At 42.0% G+C, this 24,323-nt stretch overlaps 1 protein-coding gene across 6 annotated transcripts in view; it reads left to right on the plus strand.

Moving 5' to 3' along the window:
- Positions 1 to 18,773, plus strand: part of LOC132831405 (CCR4-NOT transcription complex subunit 3-like) — a 90,879-nt gene extending 72,106 nt beyond the window's left edge. For all 6 annotated transcript variants that reach the window (XM_060849530.1, XM_060849535.1, XM_060849534.1 and 3 more), the window contains exons 16-20: positions 2,377 to 2,479; positions 4,952 to 5,150; positions 7,738 to 7,870; positions 15,732 to 15,857; positions 18,324 to 18,773. In XM_060849530.1, coding sequence (XP_060705513.1) covers positions 2,377 to 2,479; positions 4,952 to 5,150; positions 7,738 to 7,870; positions 15,732 to 15,857; positions 18,324 to 18,422 — 660 coding nt within the window. In that variant the 3' untranslated portion in view covers positions 18,423 to 18,773. The remainder of the gene's footprint in view (positions 1 to 2,376; positions 2,480 to 4,951; positions 5,151 to 7,737; positions 7,871 to 15,731; positions 15,858 to 18,323) is intronic.
- Positions 18,774 to 24,323: the final 5,550 nt, after the last annotated feature.

Below are 24,323 nucleotides of genomic sequence, written 5' to 3' on the forward strand. Positions count from 1 at the left end.
GTAGAAAAAGTGAATAGAGGGTTTTTCTCCAGCACAGGAGAGTTCAAAACTAGGGAGCATATTTTGAAGGTGAGGAGATTTAAAAGGAACCTGAGGGGCATCTTTTGTCATACTAAGTAATTTGAGTGAACTGTCAGAAGAAGTGAGAGATGCAGGTACAGTAACAACGTGTTAAAAGCCATTTGAGCAGTTACACGAATAAGCAAGAGTCGGGATGGGTCAAAAGCAGGTAAGTGGGACTAGTTTAGTTTGGGCAAACTTACTCAGCACGGATGAGTTGGACTGAAAGGTCTGTTTTGGTGCTTTATGACTATCTGAAAGGCACAAAGTCAGGAATGTAATGGAATACTGTCTGCTGCAGGAGTAGTTCCAACCACACTCCAGCTCTACACTGATCAGCACTACGTTCACCACCAACACCTGATGACTCATTGTGTGCTGTATTCTCTGTATTGAAGCAACTGTTGAAAGATCCTTCATCAGATCTTTTCCAAACCTGTGACTCCTACCACCAAACAAGGGCAGCAGGCAAGTTGGAACATTTGCCTGTCATGTTCCCCTCCAAGTCTCCAACTTTGAAGTTGGAACTTCGTCATGCCTTTACTGTTGCTGTTATCAAAATCCTGGCACTCCCTTCCTGACACCACTGGGTTTAGCTATATCACAATGCTAAAATGAAAAGAGACCATAAAACTGTCACATCTGTGCAGGCCCTCTCTGAGCCATTTCAGTGATGCGACCCCTCTGCCTTCAAATGTTACCCTCCAAATGTTTTTCAAATAATGATCCAATTTGCTTTTGAAAGCCTTCAGTGAACCCGCTTCCACCACACACAGGTGGTGCATTTTAGATCCTAACTAGTAACCGCATGAAAGAGCTTTTCCTCCTTTATTGCTTCTTTTGTCTTTAAATTTGTCCCCTCTGGTTCCCAATCAATAGGAGCTGTTTTCCTCTATCTACTGTCTGGTCCCAAAAGATTTGAAAGATTGCTATCAAATTCCTCCTCTAGAGTAGACCAATCCCCAACTTTTTCAATCCATCTCATAACTGTTCCTCATTGCTGAAGCCATTCTTGTAAAGATCACGTGGACTGTAGTTCAAGAAGGAAAATGGTAACAAGAAACCTTCAGTGAATTTGAGATGAGCTTTAAGTACTATTCGTAAGTGCTATCAAAATGCTCCCATCCCAAGAATGAATTCCAAGAACTCGAGTATGTATAGAAGCATTCAGTTATCTAATTTGTTAATTGCATGTCAATACTCTACCTTTTTAAAAGTGCAGGAAATAAACCACGAGTGCCTTGGACAAAAACAAATTGCTGCCAAAACTTAGTAGGTCTGGCAGCAAATCTGGGCAGAAAGCAGAGTTAACATTGAATCCAACATCAGAAGCTGCTAATCTTTTCTCATGCCAGCCCATCCAATGAGTATTAATTCTGTCTTAGCATGTTGGATTTATTTTTTCCTGAACCCCTCAAGGAAATTTCCACTTTTTGTTTCTGAACTCGCAAAGTTGCTTTTCTTTCAATCAGTCGGAAGTTCTGACCAGGGATTTAGTATCCTGTGTTCGTCTTTTTTGATGTAATCCTCAAACTGAGAATGTTCATTCATCACAATTGAGTTTTAAACCAAATGGTTTTACAAGTTCAGTCTCACTTTCGAGGAGGCTGTAAATAAGATCTGGCTGTGATTTTTGTTTGAAAGGGTAAGAACTGTTGGTTAGAATGTTAGGGTGTGTTAGGTCACAATCTGTGCATCCATGAGAGTTGCATTTTAAAGATAAACTCCAGATTATGCCCAACTTGCATATTCAGTGTGGGCTGTCCCAGTGACCAGCTTGTTGCACCACCTTACTCTTACAAATGGTTTGTTTTGTGCTTTTTGATGGGATATTCTTTTTGTGAATATTCAGTATTTTAACTTGGTTCCTCTTTCCACCTCTCATCCCACTTCCTAATTCGCTGCGTAATGCTGGTTCTGATCTTCATTCTTTGCCCTCTCTGGTGCTCCATGAGCATGCAGCGGTGTTCCTTTCAAGCATCTACAATGGGACTAGAGTGCAAAGTCTAGGCTGAAAAGCAGCATAATGTGGAGGATTCTGCACTGTTGGAAGTGCTGTCTTTCAAATAGTCATTAGGCAAAAGATTGCATGGTGCTGTTCAAAACACAAGGTATCCAGCTGCTAATTCCTCAAGTGATGCCACAGATTGATTGATCTTAATTGCTATTTGCAGGGTGATACTGTGCAGATAATCACTTCACGACCGCTTCAGATTATTCATTGTATGTGAGGCACTTCAAAAATGTTTGAGATGTTTTAAGTTTTTTTTACCCTCTGTTCATTTTTTAATGTGTACTTAATTTCTGCTCATACAGCAGGCTCCAGAGACACTCAGTTCCTTAAAAAGCATGGCAGAACGAGCTGCTGTGAGTGCAGGATTGGAAGAACAGGTTCAGTCTTTGCATTTGAATGAGAGAGGTGAGTAGTTCCCTGCTAGCATTTCTTGAAAAGGTATTGGGGAAGGAGAACTAAAAGTCATTCTTTTAGTTCTTGTCGTATGCCAGTGGGCAGGTTGGGTCAAGTTAGCACACCACGTGCTTGTAGTTGACCATGGGGGAAGAGTTGAGGCAGAAGGTTGGCAAGCTGCCTGCAACTGGGAGAGTGGTCTGAGTTAGCTGACCGCAAAGGTGGTACACGTTAATTGTCTAAAATAAAACCAAAGAATTGCAGTTTTTAGCAATCTGAAAGTGAAAATGGAGAATGCTGGAGAAAGTTACAAGTTCTGGCAGCATTAACATTCCAAGCCCAGTGACTCCTCTTCGGAACCAGACTTGAAACGTTAACTCTCTTGCTGCCAGACCTGCTGAGCTTCTCCAGCAATTTTTGTTTATGCAATAATTGTCCTCTCGAGTTGAGACATTGATCTGGGAGTGAAAATTGAACCACTTTCCAGCCCTGATGACTGGTCCCTCCTGGATGTTGGGTGAGGACCTGCAGGCTCTGTTTATACACCATCATGGTTTTTGGAAGAGGAAAAGGGGGGAGAAAACTTGTAGACATATAATGTTTGTGCAAAATATCTATTTCCCAAGCGCAATATCACTGGCTGAGTATTTGGCAGGATTTTTCTGGGATCGAATCTGTTGTAATCCACAGAAAAGCAAGAGTGTGAATGAGCTCAATATTACGCAACATGTCTAACTGAAGAAAAAAAACCGCTGAGAAATTTATGGGCAGCTCCGCCATGTTCAGATCAATATTTGATTGTCCTAGCGTGCAGTCCATTAATCCTGTTATCCTGATGCTGTAAGTCCAGCTGTCAGTTTTAAAGAGTGAATGTTAAGTTTTAATACACTCCTGCAATGTGAACCAGGGCAGCCCTCCATCAATCTGAGCCTGTAGGATTGCAGGGAACTAGACTACAATAAAGATGATGACTTAGATAACATGAACGTAGTGGCTGGTATAGAGGGATGACTTGCTGTTGTTTCTGTAATTTATTTATCATTGGATCGTCCCAAAAAGTACACTGACAAAGGTCAAATTTGAAAAGAGATCATGACTGTATCCAACAATTCGCAATCATATGAACATAATATGGAAAATCCAGCCCAAGTTAGCATTTATCTGCTCGATTGTGCGGTGAGCAAATCATTAAATTGACCTGCAGTGGTATCCTGGTCTCTGTAGGTAGTTGAGGCCCAACTCAGCATTGAATTTTCACTGGATGGCAGACTGAGATGTAGAGCACATGCAGCTGCTCTCTTGTAGCTCCAAGCAACCTCTTCAAAAGCAGTCTAGTTAGAAGCTGGGGGCTTAAGATAGGAGCAACTTGAGTAGTGTAAGAATGTTTTTTAAAAAATTGTTTGGTTCATGTAATTATTTACTGACATTTTATTCTCTCTTGATGTGATTGTGGAATGTTGGTAGGTCCATATGGGTTAGACTTAATTTCTTTACTTTAAGAACAAAGAACCATACAGCACAGGAACAGGCTTTTTAGCCTTGCAAGGCAACACATTTTGCTTTTCCATATTAAAACTGTCTTCACACACAAAAATCTGTATTCCCTCTCTTCCCTTCCTAGTCATGGATTCATTTGATGCTTCTTGAATGTTTATATTCTTGAAAGCCTTGTCAAAGGCTTTATTGAAGTCTATCTAGATGTCAACATCTGCTTTTTTCCTAGTCAATCATCTTCGTTACAACCTCAAACATGATCAAATTATCTTGGCACAACCCCCACCTGGCACAAAACAATGTCCATTTCTAATCAGCCCATTTGCTTTTAGTATGTATAGATCTTATCCCTAGAATCTTTTCCAATAATTTTCTAACCACTGATGTGAGGCTCACTGACCTGTGATTTCCTGGATTATCCCTGTTATCCTCAATCAATGGGACAATTATTAGCTGTTCTCAAGTCCTCTGGGACTTCACCTGTGGCCAAAGAGGATATAATAATGTCTGTCAATACTCCAGCAATTTGTTTTCTTGCCTCCCTCAATATTCTGGGATAGATTCCATCAGGCCCTGGGAACTTGCCTATTCTAATACCTTGTAAGACTCTCAACACCTGTTCCTTTTTTAATAGCAACTTGGCTTAGAAATTTGACTTGACACTCCCCTCCCCTGAGATCGTCGTCCTCCAATTCTTTCTATTCAGTGATCACCAATGCAACGTATTCACTTAGGACCTTTCCTACCTCTTCTGGTTCCGCACATTAATTCCCTCCTTTATCCTTGACTGGGCCAACCCTTGACTGGGCCAACCCTTTCCCTGGCTACCCTCTTGCTTTTGATACGTGTATCTGACCATGATCAGACTGGTTTCAGCCATCAGCATCCGTTTAGTCATTCAAGGCGAAGGATAAAGTTGCTGTAAACTTCAAATGGTTCAAGTTTTTAATTTAAGATCTGTATTAAAAGTGGTGGGGTCTTTTCCCCCAGATCTCTTCAGCACCCCATCATCGCAGAGCAATTCAATGACTTCTAATGTTCCACAAACAACAGAAGTTCATCTTCAGCCAATGTTGGGTGTGTGCCCTTTGAGCCCAGTACATCTTTCGAAGGACCAAGAGTATCAGCTGCACATGGTGGAATCAGCCTGGCTTCATATGCCTCACCCTTCAGACTCTGAGAGGATACGGTCAGTAGCAGGTCGAGCTCAAAAAAGTTAAATCCAGGGAATTAGCTATAAAATGTTTGTCGGCTTGCTATCTAGTTACTGTGATAGGATTTGAGTTAACTGAAGCAATGTTTTTTGAAGTGAACCTATTGTATTTTATACTGTACACCCCAATTTCATCTATTTTTAATGTAATGTTTAACAGGGTGGTTACTGTAGTTATTTGTATTGGAGTAAGAACAGTTGATAAACCTAGAAATGAAAATTTTGGATATTTAAAAAGTCTGTTTTCACTGGCTGCTTATAAAGCACCTATAAATTCAAGTCTTTATGTAGCTTTGCTTTACTCTTTAACAGGTTATAAATTTAATGTATGTACAGGAAAGAGGTAAAATTGTCTGAATATCATGATCTGCCTTGTCTGCTGAATAGGATTTATGAACAATTAGACCATTCAGCTCCTTCTGCTTTCTCTTCCATTCAGAAAGATCATGGGCAATTTGAGGCTTTAATTCCATGTTTTGTCTGCCCTCCGTAACCCAAGATGTGTTTGTCTATATCAAAATTCAATCTAAAGCAGCTTCCATTAATTTCTTGGGCAAGTGAATTTCATAGACTACCAAGCCCTCAAGTGTTCTCCTTGTTTCCATTGAAAAGCAAGACCTCGTATATTCTTAAACAGTGCCTCCTAATTGTAGTATCTCTAAAAAGAGTAGATCAGATCCTCTTGGGATCTTGTTTTTCAAAATATCACTCCTCATGGTGGTCAGCCAGCCAGTGACATATGTCCCACAGGTAAATCCAAAAAAACCTCAATACTTTAGTGGGTATTACAATTTTTGAGTCTCTAGCCGTGGCAGCAGGCAGACAATTCAGCCTTCAAGACTCTCACCCCACTGCAGAGAACTGTCTTTGACTAAACTGGCTCCTCCTAGCACCACATTGCTTTTGACTTTCACCTTCAATAGCTTCCTGAGCCATGGTGTCATGGTCAGGTCACCCATCCTCAAATTTTGCTTTCATCATTCAGGTACAAGAACCTTGAACTGTTCAGCTGTTAGACAGGCTAAGGCTACTCCACTCCTTTCTCAATCCCCATGCTTGCCTCACTTGCAGTGACACCCTCCTACCTCTGATCATGGGCAAAATTAGAAGACCGTATCCTAGATATGACTGCCTTTTGGAGCAAAGCATCCAGGTAACTAACCTCTCCTTGATGTATTGCATTGGCTCAGCCTCTTGCTCATTGATTGAACAGAAATTCCTCCAGCCCACCCACTCGCTGCACACCTGTTTGCCTTGCATCATGCCAGTACCAACAAGTCACTGCTTAACCCATCTCTTCTTCCCCCCCCCCCCCCCCCCCCCCCCCCCCCCTCCAACTTTATAGTCACGGCATGTAATTTGGCCCATTTTCTTTTTCATTATCTAGCTGATTAAAATAAGGTGAGTATTTCCAATGTATCTTAACTAGAGACTTTCGATTGGAGCAGAAATAGTGAGCATATGCAGGACTAGAACTTTTTAATATATTCTCAGCCAACTTGAAAAAAAACTCTTTCATGTGCTCATAATGTCAATTGGAGTGGAATGTTAATTGAAATATTACAAGAAACAGACAATTCTTGCCAGCCAATCTAATAAGCTTTAGTACAATTAGTTAATATCTACTGAAAACGCTAAGAATTACTAAAATTACCCAAGGCTCTGAAAGAGAAATTAGAAAGGTGTTTCCTTATCCTATTCCACCTGAATTTTCCAGAATATAGTTGGTAGGTTCCCTCTGGAACAATAGTCTGGATGTAAGTTTCTCAGGATCTTCTCCTAGCCTACTTAATTGCTGACTGCCTATCCTGGGAGTGGTGCTGACATGTGGCCCTGGTATTATAGATAAATGGAGACCAAGGCACAAACTGTCATGGATATAAGAGGTTTTTAAAGGATGCTGAAAACTGGAATCTTTTATTAGCTGAACGTGTGACTGTTTGCATGTTTCGCAGCTAAATGAGTAATTAGAGAGAACGAGAGGCACTATTTAATTTGTATCTGCGTGTGCTGGAGTCAGTCATATAACATGAAAACACCATTCGGTCCAACTCCATCAGACCACCAACTGCTCTTGTGGTTAGTGATGTTGGTTTGGAATTCACTTGACCTCTGTCTATCCTGAGTTTCCCTGATATTACATTTTATTGACCTATTTAGCTTTGAACTTGTGTAGGAAGGGAATTTGTAGGTGAAGAGTTGGAGTATTCTAGTGACTGTAGATTGGCTTTTGCCTCTATTGATTACTGTACCTTTTTAGGCTGGCGTTGTCGTCTTTTGCATTTTGCAGCAAGGACTGGAATAGGTCATAGTTGGATTGGGACAGCACTGTTTAATATTGCGACATGAATAGGCTTTGGCTTTGGCCTTTTGCCAAGGCTGTGACCCTCGGATTCTGGCGATGTCTACGAGGCTAAATAATTGGTTGATATTTTTCAGAATATAATGGCTTTTCTATCCAGCACTTCTAAAAATGCTTTCTATATGTGCTTTTGCTATGCAAGTTTTACTAAGTCCTGTAGTGTGACACTGTTTTAATTTTGATTTGTTTTGTTGCCTGCAGACACTACCTCCCACGAAATCCATGTCCCACACCACCTTATCACCATCAGATTCCCCCCGTCCATTCAGATACTTTGGAGTTCTACCAGCGATTGTCCACTGAAACACTCTTCTTCATCTTTTACTACCTAGAGGTGAGTATTGGTCTGAGTTCTGACTGTGCCATAAGGCCTTACTCAGGTTTTATGCTGAATCCTGCATTGGGTGTGCTTGGGTTACACCAAAACAGGGCCCTTGGATTTGGCAGTAGCACAAGGAAATTTCATGCTGACCTAACTAACCAGAGCCCATTTATTATTTTCATATGCCCACAATTCACACAACTGTTCTCTACACTGTGGTGTGGAAGCCCATTACCAGAGGTTTAACATAGATCCTTAAAGCTTTGCCCAGGGTTATGTTAAATCATTCTGATAAAAGTCCCTTTGGTTAATTCAGGGTATGATTCCCCTACAGTTAACTATCCTGCCAGCACACAATAGCCAGGCTACTGTGTGAAGAATGATTTTTGTAGGGCTCCCATTACCAATATGAGTCACAATGAATCCCTTCCTTTTGAGATGAGAAAGCAGTAATGTTTAGAAAAAGGAAATGGGTGTAAGTTCCAATCTTTAAGGAGACCTCTGACATGGAATCTGTGTCAAATGTGTATTCCATTGCTTGGCCCCATTTGCATTCATAATCTGCCAGGAAGAATTGCTCATCTGTGCCATTTTTGGTCTTTCTATCCCTTTAATTCAAGCTGTGTACTGTAAATTAGCGACAGGCATTAAAGGTTAATGTTTCAGCTGCAAATATCTGGTATGCCTGCTCTGAAGACTTGGTGTTGTAAAGTCTCATGTTGTCTCAAACACAACTCTTCCTATTGCAGTCGAAAAGTGTGGTGCTGGGAAAGTACAGCTGGTCAGGCAACATCAAGGAGTGCAGGAGGGTTGATGAGAGATAAATGGAGGGTAACCCCCTTGGGTGGCCACCTTCATCCAGATGATGAGTTTATGCTCGAAACATAGACTCTCCTGCTTGAATGCTGCTTGGCTGTCTGTGCTTTTCCAGCACCACACTCTTTGACTCTGATCTCCAACATCTGCAGTCCTCTTTCTCCTCCCTATTCTAGTGCAGTTAGTTCTTTTAGATGAAGATGCAACTGTCTTGTGCAGGTGTTCTAGCAACTGCAGCAAGTCAAGTTGTGTTGTGGTTCTGCTCGCCGAGCTGGAAGTTTTTGCTGCAAACGTTTCGTTCCCTGGCTAGGGAACATCATCAGTGCGGTGGGAGCCTCGTGTGAAGCGCTGCTTTGATGTTTCTTCCGGTATTTATATTGGTTTGTTCTTGCCGCTTCCGGGTGTCAGTTTCAGCTGCAGTGATTTGTATCTGGGGTCCAGGTCGATGTGTCTGTTGATGGATGTTCTTGCCGTTTCCGGGTGTCAGTTTCAGCTGTAGTGGTTTGTATATGGTGTCCAGGTCAATGTGTCTATTGATGGAGTTTGGGGATGAATGCCATGCTTCTAGGAATTCTCTGGCTATTCTCTGTCTGGCCTGTCCTATGATAGTGGTGTTTTCCCAGTCAAATTCATGTTGCTGGTTGTCTGAGTGTATGGCTACTAGAGATAGCTGGTCGTGTCGTTTTGTGGCTAGCTGATGTTCGTGGATGCGGATTGTTAGCTGTCTTCCTGTTTGTCCTATATAGTGTTTTGTGCAGTCCTTGCATGGTATTTTGTAAACTACGTTAGTTTGGCTCATGCTGGGTATTGGGTCCTTTGTTCTAGTGAGTTGTTGTCTGAGCGTGGATGTTGGCTTGTGTGCTGTTATGAGTCCTAAGGGTCGCAGTAGTCTGGCTCAGTTCTGAGACACTCCTGACGTATGGTAGAGTGGCTAGTCCTTTTGGTTGTGGCATGTCCTCGTTCCGTGGTCTATCTCTTAGGCATCTGGTGATAAAGTTGCGTGGGTATCCGTTTTTGGCGAATACCTTGTATAGATGTTCCTCTTCCTCTTTTCGCAGTTCTGGTGTACTGCAGTGTGTTGTGGCCCTTTTGAATAGTGTCCTGATGCAGCTTCGTTTGTGTGTCTTGGGGTGGTTACTTTCATAGTTTAAGACTTGGTCTGTGTGTGTTGGTTTCCTGTGTATCCTTGTGGTGAATTCCCCGTTGGGTGTTCTCTCTACTAACACGTCTAGGAATGGGAGTTTGCTATCCTTTTCTTCTTCTCGTGTGAATCGGATTCCTGTGAGTGTGGCGTTGATGATTGTGTGTTTTTTCTATATCTGTGTTTTTGATGATTACAAAGGTGTCATCAACATATCTGATCCAGAGTTTGGGTTGGATTTGTGGTATGGCTGTATGTTCTAATCTTTGCATAACTGCCTCTGCTATGAGTCCCGAGATTGGTGATCCCATGGGTGTTCCGTTGATTTGTTCGTATATCTGATTGTTGAATGTAAAGTGTGTGGTGAGGCACAGGTCCAGTAGTTTAAGTATGCTGTCCTTGTTGATAGGTTCGGCCTCCTGTGTTCTGTTATGTATGTCCAGTAGGTTGGCTATTGTTTCTCTGGCTAGAGTTTTGTCAATTGAAGTGAACAGTGCCGTCACGTCGAATGATACCATGGTTTCTTCTTTGTCTATGTGTGTCTTCCTGATGACGTCCAAGAATTCCTGTGTTGATTGTATGGAGTGTTTGGATCCGCTGACTAGGTGTTTCAGTTTTTGTTGTAGTTCTTTGGCCAGTTTGTATGCTGGTGTCCCTGGTAGTGATACTATGGGTCTGAGTGGGATGTCTGGTTTGTGTACTTTGGGTAGTCCATAGAATCTGGGGGTGTTGTTGCTTTCAGGTTTCATTCTTTGCTGGTCCGCTTTGGTTATCTGTCCGTTTTTTTGTAGATTCCTTAGTGTGTTGATTATTCTATTGGTGAGTTGTGGTGTGGGGTCGGAATCCTTCATTTGGTAGGTGTTGGTGTCTGCGAGTAGTTGTTGTGCTTTACTGATGTAGTCAGATTTATCTAGGATGACCGTCATTCTGCCTTTATCTGCCGGTAGTATGATTATGTTTTTGTCATTTTTCAGTGCTTTCAGTGCTTCCCTCTCCTTGGTGTTGAGGTTATGTGTATGTCGTTTTCTTATCATCATGGGTACTACCGTTTGTCTCACTGTTTGTTGTGTCTCTTCTGTCAGTCCATTGTTCCTGAGTGTGCTTTCTAGTGCTGCTAGGAAGTCTGCTGTGTTGGCATCCCTGTGGTTGTATTTGAGTCCCTTGGCCAGTATAGTTCTTTCCATGTCTGTGAGCTGTCTGTGGGAGAGGTTTTTAACCCAGTTGTGTGTTGTAGTGTCCTCCTTTTTGTGTGTTAGTTTGTCCATTTTTTCTCTTAGTGCTGTTTTTTTGCGGAGTGTTGTCCTGTTCTGTCCTATAGTGATAGCCTGTTCTATGGTCCGGGTCCATTCCTGATTAGTGGTTTTTGAAATTAACGACTTTTGGCGCGCAATTTCTTGTTTGTATCTGTGCAGTCGGTTGTGAGCGTCTGTGATCATTACCTGGACCATCCTGAATCCGTTCTTCTTGGCTGTTTCCCTGGCTTGTGGGTTATTTACTGGAGGTCTGTACTTGACACATTGTGGAAGGATTTGATTTTTTCTGCATTCGTGGAGGAACCGGAGTTGTTCATATGTTGCGCTGAGGCGGTTAGCGCAGGATTCCCATCTCCTGGCTTGTTTCAGCGTTTCTCGCCCGTAAGTGTTTAAAATCTGATTGAAGATTTGTAGCTCGGGTGTCCGTTGTTGTGGTTCTGCTCGCCGAGCTGGAAGTTTTTGCTGCAAACGTTTCGTTCCCTGGCTAGGGAACATCATCAGTGCGGTGGGAGCCTCGTGTGAAGCGCTGCTTTGATGTTTCTTCTATGAAAGTAACCACCCCAAGACACACAAACGAAGCTGCATCAGGACACTATTCAAAAGGGCCACAACACACTGCAGTACACCAGAACTGCGAAAAGAGGAAGAGGAACATCTATACAAGGTATTCGCCAAAAACGGATACCCACGCAACTTTATCACCAGATGCCTAAGAGATAGACCACGGAACGAGGACATGCCACAACCAAAAGGACTAGCCACTCTACCATACGTCAGGAGTGTCTCAGAACTGACAGCCAGACTACTGCGACCCTTAGGACTCATAACAGCACACAAGCCAACATCCACGCTCAGACAACAACTCACTAGAACAAAGGACCCAATACCCAGCATGAGCCAAACTAACGTAGTTTACAAAATACCATGCAAGGACTGCACAAAACACTATATAGGACAAACAGGAAGACAGCTAACAATCCGCATCCACGAACATCAGCTAGCCACAAAACGACACGACCAGCTATCTCTAGTAACCATACACTCAGACAACCAGCAACATGAATTTGACTGGGAAAACACCACTATCATAGGACAGGCCAGACAGAGAACAGCCAGAGAATTCCTAGAAGCATGGCATTCATCCCCAAACTCCATCAATAGACACATTGACCTGGACACCATATACAAACCACTACAGCTGAAACTGACACCCGGAAACGGCAAGAACATCCATCAACAGACACATCGACCTGGACCCCAGATACAAATCACTGCAGCTGAAACTGACACCCGGAAGCGGCAAGAACAAACCAATATAAATACCGGAAGAAACATCAAAGCAGCGCTTCACACGAGGCTCCCACCGCACTGATGTTCCCTAGCCAGGGAACGAAACGTTTGCAGCAAAAACTTCCAGCTCGGCGAGCAGAACCGCAACAACGGACACCCGAGCTACAAATCTTCAATCAGATTTTAAATCAAGTTGTGTTCTCAACTCAAAAATTGGCCTGCGCAGCTACTACCTTTTCTGAACTGTTGCACTGTGCTCTCTGTTGGCCGCAAGGTCTCCACACCAAAAACCTGACACTTCAGCTTGAATTCTAAAACCTTTTCAAAGCTTGAAACTTTTTTAGCTTCCTTTCATTACATCTTTAGCAATTTTGCTGAGAATAGGTCCCAGGACGTACAGTATCTTGTAGGTTGCCCTCTTGTCCTACCATTCCATGTCTGTCAATAACCATTGCTGACTAGTCGGCTATTTAACAATGGGGACAAGGACAGCATCATAGCTGACTCACTTTTTTTTTAATAGATATTTTTATTAGAAGTTTAACATTTTGACAAATTTACAAAAATAAGCAGAATTTTCAAGCACAAACATTAATATAAAAATAAATCTTAAATATATAATCATCAAAATTCAACTAATCCACAATCATCCAGAGTGTATAGTTGAGTCGCTTACATCCGTCAAACAAGAGAAAATGTTCTCTAATACACTCATAACAGTATGACAAAAAGGAAGCTATTTCCAAACAATAAGAACAAAAAATTAAACATTATTGAATGGAGATCTTCCCCCTTGTCCTCAGGGGGCCTTACTACCTTTCCAACGTTCCACCATATCCTCTCCCAAACGGTGTCCCACCCTCGACCCGGGCGCTCCTTAATAGGATTTAGATATAATACCGAGCTAGAGTTAACAGTGAGTGCCGCACCCCCACCCCTCCCCACCCATACCTGAGTATATCTGATAGCATCAATGCCACGTACAAACATACATAACTATAAAATTACAACTCCAACAGATTACAGTTAAGTATAATAACATAAGATAGCAAGGAAGACAACCCCGCTCCCAGAGGCAAAAGTAAAGTAGAATAAAGTATCCATTTCTCCCCACGGAGTGTGGGAGAGGCAAGCCAACATAAATTGTCTCTTACGATTTATTTAACCGAGTCTAAAAGTTTCTTGGCCTCTTCTGGTGATCTAAAATTATACTCTGATCCTTCGTGGGTAAAGCACAGCGTCGCTGGGTAGCGTAAGGTGTATTGAATATCTAAGCCCCTTAAACATTTCTTCACCTCATCAAACGCCTTCCTTCTTCGTGCCAGAGCCGGGGAGAAGTCCTGAAATAACATAATCTTGGATCCTTCATGGATCGTGGCTTTAGGATCCTTTCCAAGCTTTCTGGAGGCATCCAGGAGTATCTGCCTCTCCCTATAACTCTGCAGCCGGAACAGGAACGGGCGTGGGTGCTGGTTTGGGCCAGATCCCCGTGCTGCTACCCGGTAGGCCCACTCCACCCTTACCCGGTCCGTTTCAGCCCCCAGGTTTAAAAGTTGCGGCAGCCATCGCTCCAGAAATGCTATTAACTGTCCCTTCTCTTCTTGCTCGGGAAGGCCCAGCAACCGAATATTTTTTCTCCGATTTCTGTTGTCAATATCATCGATGTAAATTTCAAAGGCCCGGACTCTCTGCTCCAGAGCTCGCACCTGTTCTGCAGCTGTTTGAGCTGCAGCCTCGGAGGTCGTGGCCTTTAGCTCCGCCCCCTCCACTTGGCCCTGTAGTTCTCCGATAGTTTGATTCTGTTTTTGCAGCTTTTCTTCGAATGCATTCCATCGCTGTCAGGATTCTGTGATGAAATTGACGAGTGTCGATTCCAATCTGGCAATCATCTCTATAAGGCCCGTTTTTACATCAGCTGCAGCCGGAGGAGAGGAGGGTGGGGGAGGGGTCTTTGTTTTCTGAGAGCTGTGGGGTCCCTTCGATTTACTCATTATCCACAGTATTAGACTGTTTAAATATAATATTCAGCAGCTAATTGAGATTAAAGAAATTTTTTGGGTGGTTTGGCAAGTGTGGTGGGGGCAGGAAACCCACTTTGCCCAGATTTTGGGAAGGGCTGTGTAGACTCAGACTTGCTGAGTCGCCGCCATCTTGGATCTCGCCAGCTGACTCACTTTTTAGACACCTATTCTAGCGGATAATGAGCTGCATTTTTCCACTCAGGCATGTACTTAACCACCGACCCCAGACTACTGTTGTAGTGGCTATGCCCAAATATAGTAGGTCAACAGCAATTTTGTTCGTATGGTTCAAGTTTTGATTATATTCAATTTGATTAAATTCCCTACAGTATGGAAACAGGCCTTTAAGGCCCAACAAGTCCACACCAACCCTCTGAAGAGTAACCCACCCAGACCCATTCACCTAACGCTGAGCCATTTAGCATGGCCAGTTTACCTGACCAGCACATATTTGGATTGTGGGAGGAAACTGGTACACCCAGAGGAACCCCACACAGTTGACTGAGGTGGGAATTGAACCCAGGTCCCTGGTGCTGAGAGGCAGCAGTGCTAACCACTTGGATTTTAAGAAAAATATTATTGGAAACTTAGGATTATTATTTGGGTTCTAATGTTTTTCATGTTTGTTCTTGGAGAGAATGTAACAATATTGTAGAGCATGAATCCAGTTTCAGTTCCTAGTTCAATTGTAAACTGTCAACTGGTTATTCCAGCTGTGAGGGAGAGAATATTCACCTGGGAGATTTCCCCTGGATTGGTCAGTACTTATTCAGGTGAAGATGTTCGGCTGGTGTGAGTCCCTTCACATAGTTTAAAGACTATTGGTTAAGTATATGAGGACCCATCACTTATGGGTTTGTACCTCTGAAACCTATCCCTTCAGGAGGGAGAGAGAAGAGAAAAATGACAGGTTAGCTAAGAACCAGAGAAGCTGGGAATGTTTCTTCAGAGCTGAGGGAGATTTAATAGAACTGTTTAGAATGTCTTTACAGAACAAATAGTTTGGGAGGAACTGTTTCCAGTGTTAGCTGCCTGTAACCTGAGAATACAGATTCACAATGATTGGAAAAGAACTGACAAAAATGACTTTTACAAAGAGTCATTGTGATCTGGAATGTGCTGACTGTAAAGATAGTAGGAGATTTAACTGCAATTTCCAAACACAATTAGGTAAATATTTAAATTAGAAATTTGCAGGGTCAAGGGAATTAAGCAGCTGAATGGAATAGTTTGGAAAGCTGCTTCAGTTAGCTGGCATAGGCTTAATCAGCTGAATGGCCTGCTATGCTGCATCTTTCCATGAATTGATTTAACTCTGCTTTCAGCTTTCTTTTATATTTCCTTTTTGTTAGGGGACCAAGTCCCAGTATTTAGCTGCTAAAGCTTTGAAGAAGCAATCTTGGAGATTCCACACCAAGTACATGATGTGGTTCCAGAGACACGAAGAGCCAAAAACCATCACCGATGAATATGAACAGGTACAGTTTGCATCTGGGCTCTCAGGACCAATTTCAGATCATTTAGTCTCTAACAAAATACTTGTGAAGAAAATTGACTGGTTTCTGTGCAAAGAATTGTACTTTTAATAATTCCATACATTACAAATTGTGCTCATTTCTGTGGAGAGAACAGAGAAACCTGGACAACTTGTTCTTACAGTAAAGGTTAAGGGAGATGGAATAAGTGTTCAAAACTGAAAAATTTTGTTAAAGCAAATGGAGAGAAACTATTTTCATTGGTAGAATGGCCAGTAATCAGAGGGTAGCATCTTCTGGCAAAAGAAGTGGGCAGAGAGATGAGGTTGTCTTAGACCATAAGATAAAGGAGTAGAATTAGGCCATCTGGCCTATTGTGTCTACTCCATCATGGTTAATCTGTTTCTCAACCCCAGTCTCCTGCCTTCTCCCTGTAATACTTCATCCCCTTATTAATCAAGTGTCTCTGTTTTAAGTACACTGAGTAGATCTTAATTTTCTGTAGCAATGAGTGCCAGACATTCACCACCTTGAAGATGTTCCTCCCTAACTCTCAGTTCTAAATGGTTGTCTCTTCATTTTGCGGCTATGCCCCGAGTCATGGTCTGTCCTACAAGTGGCAGCATAGAGTCATAGTCATCTTCATGTCCACTCTGTCCAGGACTCCTGAGACTTCTATAATGTTCAATGAATTCCTCTTAAACTTAAGAGTGCAGATTCAGACTTCTTAAAATATTCCAAATATGGTTTGAACAGAACCTTGTACAGCCTCAGCTATACATCCCTCCTTGTATTCTAGCCCTGTTGAAATGAATAATATTGCATTTGCCTTTGACTACCATCGAATCTACATGTTAACCTTCAAAAAATCCTGAACTAGGACTCCAAGCCCTTTTGTGCTTAATTTCTGAAGCCTTTTCCCATTTAGAAAATTGTCTATGCCTGTACTTTTCCAAAGTGCAGAGCCCCTCTCTTTCCCACATTGCATTCCATCTGCCATTTCTTCTTTGCCCACTCTCCTCATATATCCAAGTCCCTCTGCAGCCTTCCACTTCCTCAACACTACCTGTCTCTCCACCTATCAGTGTTATCTTGATCAGAGAAGCATGGCCACATTTGGTCAGTGGATGCAGATTCATTGGAACTTTGAAAAAGAAGATTGGATGAATATTTGGAACAATAAGAGTATAGGGAGTAGCTGGCAGCTTACCACCACCTTCTCAAAGGCAAACAGGGATGGGCTATCAATGCTGGCCAGCCAGTAAAGCCCAAGACCCACAAATGAATAAAGGAAAAAAAGTGAGTTTGTTTAATCTCTTTCAAAAAGCCAGTACTAATCCACTGAACTGAACAGGCTCCTGTGCTGTATGATTCTCCTTATTCGCATTCATCCTGTGCTGTTTCTGTAACTGGGGTTTGCTCCTGTGAAAGCCGGAGGCTGCAGTTTGAGCTATGTCACTCAGGTTGTTGCGGCAAGTCTGAAGTTTGGCTCTTTATGTAACTAGTTCAGTGGCACCAACAAAGGCAGTTTTTGTCTTCAGGATGGAATGCTGCAGTAATTATGGGTTACTCTGGAATAATTTAATTTGTTTCCTTATCTTTTTGTCCATCTGAATATCTGAATCACATTTTTTTTCCTTTTGAATGTTCTTGTTGCTGTAAGATCTTTGGAACATATCTGGGATTGGGCTTTTTGTCTGTCATCTGGTTAGCCACATCTTTCCTGTCCCCATGTGTAGGATTTTTTTCTAATGGTTAGTTACCTTGTGATGAGAGTTTAAATATTGCCAAACCTTATCATTGCATCACTCAGCAGCAGTGCAAATGTGAAAGGGATGCACCTCCGTTTAGTGTTTAATGGGCTGGAGGTTCTGTGGCTGAATGTGAGGGTTCCTGTGAATCATGGAATCCCTATAGTGTGGAAACAGGCCATTCAGCCCAACAGGTCCTCAGCAACCCACTGAGTGTCCCACCCAGACCCATTCCCCTTCCCTATTACTTTACTTTTACCCCTGACTAACACACTTATACTTCCCTGATCACTCTGGGTAATTTAGCATGGCCATTTGAATTGTGGGAGGAAACCCACAGACTGGGAGAATGTGCAAACTCCACACAGACAGTAGCCTGAGGCTGGAATCTAACCTGGGTCCCTGGTGCTGTGAAGCAGCAGTGTTAACCACTAGCCACCGTGCTGCCCCTATCCTTGTGTATTGGACAAGGTTTAATAGTGTCCTGGATTTCTGATAACTTTAATTAGACATCAGTACTTGCCTGAATTCCATTCTGATTACTCACCTCTGCACATCAGACTCTCTAACTAGTGGCCTCCAAATTAGGGATTCAGTAAGTATTGAAATAGGTGATGAGACGTCGTGACAAAGCGGATTGGTCAAACTTCAGACTCTTTATAACTTATGCCCCATACAGATGTTTACATCTTACTAGGCTTTCTTTCTGACCCAACAGGGAACATACATTTACTTTGACTATGAAAAATGGGGCCAGAGAAAGAAAGAAGGCTTTACGTTCGAGTACAGATACTTGGAGGACAGGGACCTGCAGTAACCAGGACGCGAACATCCTGTGACAGGGTGAAGTTCTCTTCCCCCATGCTGCTGATTGACCCTCAGTAACCCAGTGTTGGGCTCACAGTCTGAACGAATGAAAGAATGCGCACGCACGCACGCACACACGTGCACATACACACGTTCTTGGAAGAGAGCTGTTGTTTAGAGACCTTGTATAATTTTGAGAAAAAAAGAAAAAGACAAAGAAATCAAATGTTGTACATCATGTATTTTGTTCTAACCTGTGCATAAGATATTGTATTGGAAAATACTTTGTCAGGAATCTGTACAGTTCTGCGTTTAAAAAGCAGTTAGTGCTTGTATGAAAAAATAAAACATTTTTCATGTATACTTGTGGATGTTTATTCAATGAGGTTAGAGCGCTTTTATTGGCTGTTTGGGTTGTCCACTTGAACTTTGCATTTTACTGTGGGCCAGTAAAGACCTGTGCGTTTGCATCTATATAAGATCAGCTGTTAGGGCATCTGTCTGCCTATTGTCTTGCCTGTGTTTACCATTGCATTGTTCTTTGATCCCATCTGAGACACCACATTTGTCCATTTTCCCTTGACTGCAGTTTTGCCTCCAACTTATTTCCAATTCTCCTGTCTCAAGATCAGTCTTATTGGGCTTCCTCCTCATCTTGTACTGAAAGTGAAGCTTTTATTAGCAAAGAGAATCAAGAAAGCATCTTTATAAATAATCCCAACAAGGAGAAATGATGGGCGATATCCATTGTCATGGGACTGCTGGGTCTACACTGTCACTGCAGAGTTGCTGCATATGTAAGCAATGATGTCCTTCCATTTCTGGATGCTAAGGGACAGCTCTAAGTGAAAGAAGCTGGAATTGAGGAAAGTCAGTTTTGATCTAATTAAACTTTGGGTAAGTCTTGCAAATTCTCCATGATCCTTTTAATTTTGTGGAAACCTCAGCTAGAAGTTAGCTAGAGGGAGATACAAGCACGACTGTCCACTCTCCTTGAATTTAGATCCGCATGTATAAGTTTGTCCTTGCTGTCAATGCTTTAATGTTTCCATCTTATAAGATGGTAAGGATTAGTGTGGTACTGAACTAAACTACCCTAAGGAAATTCTATCTCATTCACTTGCTCAAATCTTTTCAAACTTGATTAAATCCCAGCCTTCCTGGCTTCACTCTAAACTGTATCTTGACTTTGTCCTTCCCAGTCCATTGTATCATTCTGGTAAATGCATTTACTGTCTGGTGTGAATATCCTTCAAATGTAGCACCCAAAGCTGCACGCAACTTGCAATGGTCTGCTTAACTGAGAGATCAATCTTGTATTTTTGTGTAAGTGTATCATTTCATTCTTGTAGGATTTCCCATTTCTGACGCTATTAGACCTGTATTGTATCTACCTGTCCATATATAGCTACATTACCTGTTTTATCTCAATATAACTTAAGCATACTGAATTGTATCTGCCTGAGCATGCCACTGATCTGTCTTGTACAGGCCTCATCAACAAGCCCTCCATCTTATGTTTATAATTGTGCTTCTTGAGCCTAAATCGTTCACGTACACAGAAAAAAGAGATTTCTAGATGGACAACGTTGCTCAAATCTGAGCAATTTTTTTTTACTGGCTACTTACCCTGAGATAAATAGATCAGTATTAAAGGGATACTGTTCAAATCTGTTACATGTGTGTGAATTACAGAATCAACTGGCGTCAACTTTAAATATGCTCCTTCCTTTGCATATTTCCAAAGAAATAAATTATATGCTCTCTTCCCTTGGTACCCTCTCTTGAAGCTGGTATCTTATCTACTTAATTAAAACTTTTTTTTTTCTCCTTTTTACTTCCCAGGCTGGATTGAGCATTCTCGGTGTTTTTCAAATGCTCGAATACTATTAAGTAGTCAATAGTATAACAAGGTAACACGTTTTTTACTCTAATACAAAAGCCAATGCAGAGAAAGCTCGACTATTTGAAGGACACAGGTGGGGGAGTATTTCATTTGGATAGTCGAATGCTGGATAACAGAAGTTGGCCAAGCATTGGGACTTTGCCAGATAATCGAGATTCCTTTGTACTGCAATTGTTGAAAATACAAAAAAGCAATGCAGGTAATTGACCTGAAGCATTAACTCTGTTTGTCTTTCTACAGATCTGCCTGACCGGAGTATTTCTAGTTGAACACTCTTAGATCCCATTTCACCTGATGTTAGTCTGATGTAATTGGGAGTAGATGAGTCTGAGGAGTTCCACCTTGTTGGTTTCTTTGCCAGTGTCGAGGAAGGATTGCTGTTTAAAAATGAGAAACACTTTGTCAGAAGCACTTCTGAACAAGAACTGCAGCTCCATTGATTTCTGATGCTGTCAGGGCTCTCTGTATCTTGATCTATAAAAGACAGTTGGAAGGAACTTCAATTTGGGGTTTAGTATTGGGGTCTGATTTAATTGGCATTTCTTGTAGCAGAACAATTTCATTGTAATCTGTTCATAGCACCTACGCCAGAGGATATGGAATGTGCTTTATGTGGCTACAGCAATTAAAAAGAAGCAACTTGGTGAGAGTCCAGGTGTTAGTCTCTGGGTGCATTTATATGGTGAGGTTAAAAGATTCTCTCCATGTAAAAACTGGTGAGTTTAAGCATAGCAATAACTGATCTGCCTAACCATTTGTGCTCTATTTTACTAGTATAGAGGAGAGTCGGCGGCTCTGTCCTGAGCAGTGAATTAAAGTTTTGAGTATGCAGCATATATCAATCCTAAATGTTTTTTCTCTCCATGAAAATTATTGAATTTTAAATTTTGAACTATTCACCCACAGACTTCTCTAAAATAGTGCTACTATCTGACCGTATGCTGTTGGTCAAAAGTTTCAGATTTTCAGAGATCAAAACAGAAAGTGATGCGTGAGGAATTCCCAATCAAAGGAAATGTCATAACCTTGAGCTCATTGAGAGTGCCGAGGAGGGGAAAGTGATTTGAAATTATTTTCTTGGTATGTTATCTGAGAGTTGAATGTATGATCCACAGCTATTTCAAATCCAGTCTAATGTTTGAAATTTAACATTTGAGATGCCACATCCTTTTGACCCATTACAGTATGAGTGGACCAGGAACAATCTTAACATAAGACCATAAGAGTAGAATTAGGCCATGTGACCCATTGAGTCTATTCTGCCATTTTGATCGTGGCCAATATGTTTTTCATCCCCATTCTCCCTTCCTCTTTGGTTTCCTAACTGATCAAGAATCTAGCGGTCTGTCTTAAATGCACTGAGACCCGGCCTCCACAGCCACCTTTTGCAATGAGTTCCACAGGTTCGTCACCCTCCGTTTGAAAAATTCCTCAGCTAAGTTCCTTTTCATTCTGAGGCTGTGCCCTCTGGTGCTAGTCTTTCTGACTAGTGGAAACATTTTCTTTGTTTCCACTCTAGTCAGTCCTCTCAGTATTCTGTAAGTTTCAATCAGATCCTCCCTCATCCTTCCCAACTCCATTGAGTATAGACCAAGAGTCTTCAACTGCATGTCATAAGACAAGCCTGTCACCTCCAAGATCATTCTTGTAAACCACCTCTGGAACCCTTCGAAGGCTAGTAAATCCTCCTTTTTGATTTGAGCAAAAACTGCTCATAATATTACAATGGGGTTTGACCAGAGCTTTAGAGTCTCAGCAGTGCATCACTGCTGTCATATTCTAGCCCTCTTGAAATGAATCATTTCCCCCCCCCCCTTACAATCCTAGTTCCAAGCCTCCAACTTGACACCACCCTCCTGACCTATCCATCACCTTTCCCACTATCCACTCCACCCTCTGACCTATCGCCTTCTCCCTCACCTTCTACCTGTCACATTCTCAGCCAGCTTCCTGCCAGCCTTACCCCCCTCCCATTTATCTTTCAGCCCCTCTCCCCCCAACAAGCCTCATTGCTGATGAAGGACTTATGCCCGAAATGTCAATTCTCCTCATGCTGCCTGACCTGTGCTTTTCCAGTATCACGCACTCGATTCTTGAAATGTGCGTTAATATTGCATTTGCCTTCCTAACTGTCATAGTCCTATCGATGTACAGCACGGAAACAGACCTTCAGTCCAACTCGCCCAGGCCAACCAGATATCCCAACCCAATCGAGTCCCACCTGCCAGCACCTGGTGCATATCCGTCCAAACCATTCCTATGCAAGAGGCCCCTAGTGAGATCAATTGAATCTGCATGTTAACATTAAGAAAATTAATGAATTGGAACTCTTAAATGCTGTTGTGCTTCAGATTTCTGAAGCATTTCCCCACTTATAAAATAGTCTGTGCCTCTATTTTCCAAATAAACCTGTTGGACTACAACCTACTGTGATTTTGATCTTTGTCCACCCCAGCCCAACGCTGGCACTTCCAAATCGCACTTTCCCACATTATATTTCATCTGCCATTTCTTTGCCCATTCCCCTCATCTGTCCAAGTGTTCTGCAGCCACCTCGCCTCTAACACAATTGTTCCTCCACCTATCTGTCAACTTAGCAGCAACATCCTCCGTTCCTTTTGTCCAGATTGTTAGTGAATAGTTATGGTCCTAACACTGACCTTTGTGGAACTCCAGTACTCACCAACTGCCATGCTGCAAAAGACTCTTTGTCCATACAATCTGCCAGTCAGCCAATCCTCTAACCATGCTATTAACTTGACCCAACACTATGGGCTCCTATCTTATCTAGAGGCTTTCTGGAAATCCAAATAGATTATGTCCACTGGTTCTCCCGGCTTGTTACCACCTCAAAGCATTCTAACCCGTTTGTCAGGCATGACCTCCCCTTGATGAAGCTGTGCTGACTCAGCCCTATTTTACCATGTGCAACTTTTATTTATAAAACCTCTTGTTGAGATGTCCCAAGAAAATACTCGTGGTCAAGACATAACATAACATTGAATCATGTTATGTACATGGTATTAGGGAAGATTCAAGTAAAGTGGGAAAAAAAAAATTGGGGGTGCATTTTGGGGGAGGCGGGAAGTGAGGTGTAAAAGGAGGAAACTCCAGAGTTTGAGATCAATACTGATGCCACAGCCATGGAAACCTGCAAGAGACCAAAATTGAAGGAGTGTTGAGATTTGAAAGGTTGTAGGACTGGAGCAGATTGAGGTCATGGAGGATTTGAAAATGAGGGTGAAGAATTTAAAATGTAGTAGACTGGGTGGAAATGCTAATCACCCAGCACAGCAGTGATGTGAACAGAAGAGAGGGCAAACAACACAGTTTAGTATTGAAGTTTAGAGCTTGGAATGTGGAAGGTTGACTGCAAGAATTGTCAAACCTGGATGTAACAAAGGCACAGGTGAGGGCAAGAATGAAAGCTTCTACTGATGAAGAAAGGCTAGAAGAATAATGTAACAATGGGCAAAGTTTGAGGGAAAGGTGGAAAGATCCAAACTGAGTCAAATGAAGACTAATCCATTGCTTTTCAGATGAGAATAAAATGAAGTTATCACAAGGGATGGTGGGGTTTGAAGGAATGTTTGTTATTCGAACATGGGATGCAGGTGTCCTAAACACACTAGCATCATTTGGGAATTGAATATAGAATTGAAAAGCAATAATTTTAAAGGATATAGCGAAGAAGTGAAGTGTCTGTCACGAGAATAGTGTTCAGAACTGTTCAGCTCTTATTTTTTTGTTCATAAGATGAATATTGCTGGCTGGGAGAGCCTTAAATGCTCATCCCTGTTGGTCATGAAGATGTTGGTGAATGCTGCCTAGTTTCCAAATATGATAAATTGTAAACGTAAGGATTAAATATTTTGAGCCTTGTGGTAAAATGGGCGCTAAGGGAATGTTGGTGAAAGCTGGACGTGGCTGGTATAGAGAAATGAAACCTAACAGGAATTTGGTTGAACTTTGCTTTAAAATTTATTGGTTTAAGCTGTTCTTACA

The sequence above is a fragment of the Hemiscyllium ocellatum genome, chromosome 33 (assembly GCF_020745735.1).
Source record: "Hemiscyllium ocellatum isolate sHemOce1 chromosome 33, sHemOce1.pat.X.cur, whole genome shotgun sequence".
Lineage (NCBI taxonomy): Eukaryota > Metazoa > Chordata > Chondrichthyes > Orectolobiformes > Hemiscylliidae > Hemiscyllium > Hemiscyllium ocellatum.